This window comes from Dermacentor andersoni, chromosome 8 (assembly GCF_023375885.2).
Source record: "Dermacentor andersoni chromosome 8, qqDerAnde1_hic_scaffold, whole genome shotgun sequence".
NCBI classification, from domain to species: Eukaryota; Metazoa; Arthropoda; class Arachnida; order Ixodida; family Ixodidae; genus Dermacentor; species Dermacentor andersoni.
In genome coordinates, this window is record NC_092821.1 from 42,687,215 (window position 1) to 42,691,015 (window position 3,801).

General features: G+C 43.8%; 1 protein-coding gene across 1 annotated transcript; it reads right to left on the reverse strand.

Moving 5' to 3' along the window:
* Window positions 1–957: 957 nt before the first annotated feature.
* LOC126531377 (uncharacterized) lies at window positions 958–3,119 on the reverse strand. The gene is made up of 2 exons (XM_050178886.3): window positions 2,949–3,119; window positions 958–1,791 (listed from the first exon to the last, which is right to left on the reverse strand). Exons 1-2 carry the CDS (start codon window positions 3,117–3,119, stop codon window positions 958–960), a joined length of 1,005 nt encoding a protein of 334 aa, XP_050034843.3.
* Between the last annotated feature and the right edge of the window lie 682 nt (window positions 3,120–3,801).

Here is a 3,801-nt window from a genome sequence, read left to right on the forward strand (position 1 = left end):
TGATGTGTGAACCTATGGGAGCGAAGATACATATGTCAACAACAGGTGGCACCCAGCAATTCCGAAGTCAGCTGCAAACAGTACATGTGTTTGCTACTTTTACAAAGAATAGAGGTAGATTCAAGAGCAAAAACTAAGGCAGGAAGAGAAAGCTGGGGTAACTTGAGGTAAAGAAAAAAAGGAATTTCGTAAGAGAGAGAAAGAAAACTTTATTTAAAGTCCTTGCTGGGGTCAAGAGAGGTGGGGGGCACTGCCTCAGTTATGTTCACAGATGCAAAAGTATCTGCAGTTTTGGCGTACTAGTCTTTACGTGTTATGCTTCAACTACATCCTATATCCCATGCCATGCACGCACATATTCTGAGTGCAACACATGCCTGACTTTCATCTTCATCATCTCTACATATCATCCATTGTACATCTTCCTCATCTTTGTATGTCAGCTGCACAGCTTCATCTTCGTGAGGCAGCATGAGGTCAGCTGGAATAAAGCGGTTCCTTATATTATATTTACCAATGGTGATAAACAGCTCCTAGTTCGTGCTTTGTTCTTTCGTGTGTTTTTCATTTTTCGTGCCAAATATAGTGCATAAGGATTACGAGTTGTATGCAGTCGGACGTTATACCTCTTTAGCCAAAGCTGCCCTCCTTGGGACATTTCCTATGAAGCTAACGCAATGGTTTACCCTTATTATAAGCCAAGTCACGCATCACACCTACTGCTTTGTTCCTTCATCAGAGAATGATACAGTGAAGGCCTAAAACAGCTGCACTGTTTGTTTATACAGACTCTCTGGTGTTAGCGCATCATAGAAAGTACGCTTACACTGATTCAGACAATTATGACAGTGGCACGTCAGTGGAATTTTCCTGAATATTACAAACTACAAAAGTAGAATGTCAGATGCCTGATTACTTCCCAGTCAGCTAGTTGCATGATTTGGTGCTGCATATTTTTTATACCCACTTTTTTGAATCATGGAAACTGGCACGCACCTGGCTGTCTTGCTGCTCGAGGCCTGATGCTGACGGACAAACTTCTTGTCTAAGAACAGCTGGATGGTCTCGTTGCTCTTCATCTTCATTAGCAGCGACAGGTTCATGCTGAAGTTCTGGGCCATGCTGCTCACTTTGCACTTCGATGGGGTCACAGAACCTGGCAAAAAATTCAATGCCTGGGCGCGCATCTCCAAGCGCAAGTTTTCCCAGTTCATGGCGGTCAGCTAATGTACGTGCTGGGCAGTTAGGCAAAATGCTGCCGAAATGCTTGTGCGCAAGTGCTTGGTGTTTGCAGAACGCACCAGTGCAACCAGCCGGACATGTACACAGGCCCACGTCTCCGCACACATCATACACTTCGCCATTCTCTCCGAAACTTGGTACCGAAAAGCAGTTATCCCCATGTGAGGTGACCAATGCTTCAGCTCCTTCCGGTGCCTTCTTTAGGAGACTGTCGTAGAGCAGATGGTGTGTGGGGACACGGTTATGAGCATGTTTCAATATCCTGCTCTTGAAGTAGAGCTCCCACACTTCTGCTATGGACTCCACTAGAGCGACAGCGTTGAAGGCTTTTGTGCGGGAAAGTACAATGTCCTTGAGGATACGAATCGAAGCCTCTGCAAAGTTATTCGTGTTGTGGCCACGCGTTATCAGCTTCGTACAAAACAGAAGCACCCACTCTTCTTTCCGGTTTAAAAAGGGTTCCACACGTGAAATATAAGATGCTTGGGAGCTCTCTCGTAGTTTTATAGTAGCGCTCTCCAGCTTTTCAGGGCTGTTCGCATACATGATCTGAAATAAATAAATGCAACGTGTGATTCAAAGCAGCTATAGTGTTATACATTTCATGTTGTTTTACAATGCTTAGGGAAAATAAAGATCCAAGTGCGCTTTTAGTCAAAGAAGAAACTCGAAGGACACCTAAGCACTTCTTACGAGTTTTGAATGCAAAAGCATTAATATTTATTGAATGCCGCTGTGTGGTCCTTTGAGTAGTGAACTCCTCGCGGGTAAGCTAGCACCTTGACACATTTGGCCAATGTCTCCTAGACAGCACAAGGTAGTGCCCTTTGATCTGTGATGTCATGCTACCTTTCCCAACTGCCATAGAGTCTAATGGGGATGCTCCTGAGTAAGCCACGGTGATTTTAACGTCACCGCTTTCGTCACGCTGGGCTTGACAATGGAAATTTTGGTCCAAGTAGCGTGATGTCTTAAAACATAGTGCACAGGCCCGCTATCGTGGAGGTGCTTGTTTAGCCCTGTGGGTAAGACATTCGTCTCCTGAGTATGGGATCGTAAGTTCAAAACTCACTACCACCAACATTTTTCCTTCCAAATTAATTGTTTTTTATACATTAATTTCTTTGTAGTGATTACCGACATAAAGTTAGAATGTAGGTGAGAGCTTGCGCAGACAAGGAACGCAGTAAATAACACAGGCTTCTGAGAGCGAATGGGTGTGGTGCCATGGCGATGCCCTCTCCCCTCACGCAACGCCTGGTGCACCAGCAGGTGTTCCCTTTCGCCTGCGTTGTTCCGTTAAGGTGCGTATTCATGTGGCATCACAGCCAATAAGAATTTAGGCGCTGTTTAGCTGCTACAGATGCCTTCTCTTTCGCGCAATGGGCCATTTGATGCTTTTGCGCAAAAAAAAAAAACATAATATGTTAGCACTCCTGTGCCGGTAGCTACTTAATGACAGTAGTAACAGACATATTTCAACGAAGCTCCCAATTAGTTGCAGTTCTCAAATGCTGAAACAATTATGCCAGCACAGCAGCCAACTTATCACCTGTGATTGTTTACAAACAGTGAAGCTCTGTGCACTCTCAAAAGTAAGCACATAGTACCAAAATCCTAGTACCTAGTAATGTATGAGCACGATAGCAATCACAGCAGGGTATCTTTTCCTGAAGCTTATGTGAAATTGCTTGTGCAGCAGAAACCTGCTGGAACGCTGACATGAGACTTCTTCTCTGCTCTTTTGCGACATTGTTGTGAGCGGCCGTGAGCCTCCTCCACTCTGCTTGCGCAACATGAAAGAAACAAAGCAGCTGTGTCCCTTGGGGCCAAACAGCTTGAAGGGCTGCTTTCTCCGCGGCTGAATTGTCTGTCATGAAGGCTTGAGGATACTGCAAATGGAGCAACAAAGTATTTAAAACTGCTAAATAAGAATTTGTTGAAGGTATCTAAGAAATAATGATTTGTATTGCCTATAATTTTCATTTGTTTATAGTAGCAGATTATGGCCCTGTGTTGTCGCCTTTTGTAACCACTACACACATAATTACGCACAAGTAACTTTTATCAAAAACGAAACTGAGGCAAAATTATGCTTTAGCACACCACTGCCCTTGAAACACAGGGCAGTGCGAGATGCACTTGAGCATCAACTTCCTTCCAAAGCAGTATACAAATACTAAAGAACAACTACACGCTGCGTAACTTCACCAATTGTGACAAAAAGCGGCCCCTGAGGCACATTGAAAATAATAAATTATGCAAAGCATTAAAATATGACATTAACAAAAGTGCAACTCTCGCTGATCCACACATGCTTTTGATAAAGATAATGTATTTCTTACTGCACTGCAGAGCCAATATTGGTGCCCATGCCTAGTATTCAAGCCATTGCAAGTAAAGGTTACACCTGTGGGAGCATTGCGCACAATGTTTGCATGCTCCTGTATTTTGTTCAGTTGTAATCTTATTTTAGTACGGAACTCCACCACCATGATGGTGGAAGCATATAAATTGCATGAAGTATTGCAATGCCCAGAGCTCTGTCTCTACTTTGTC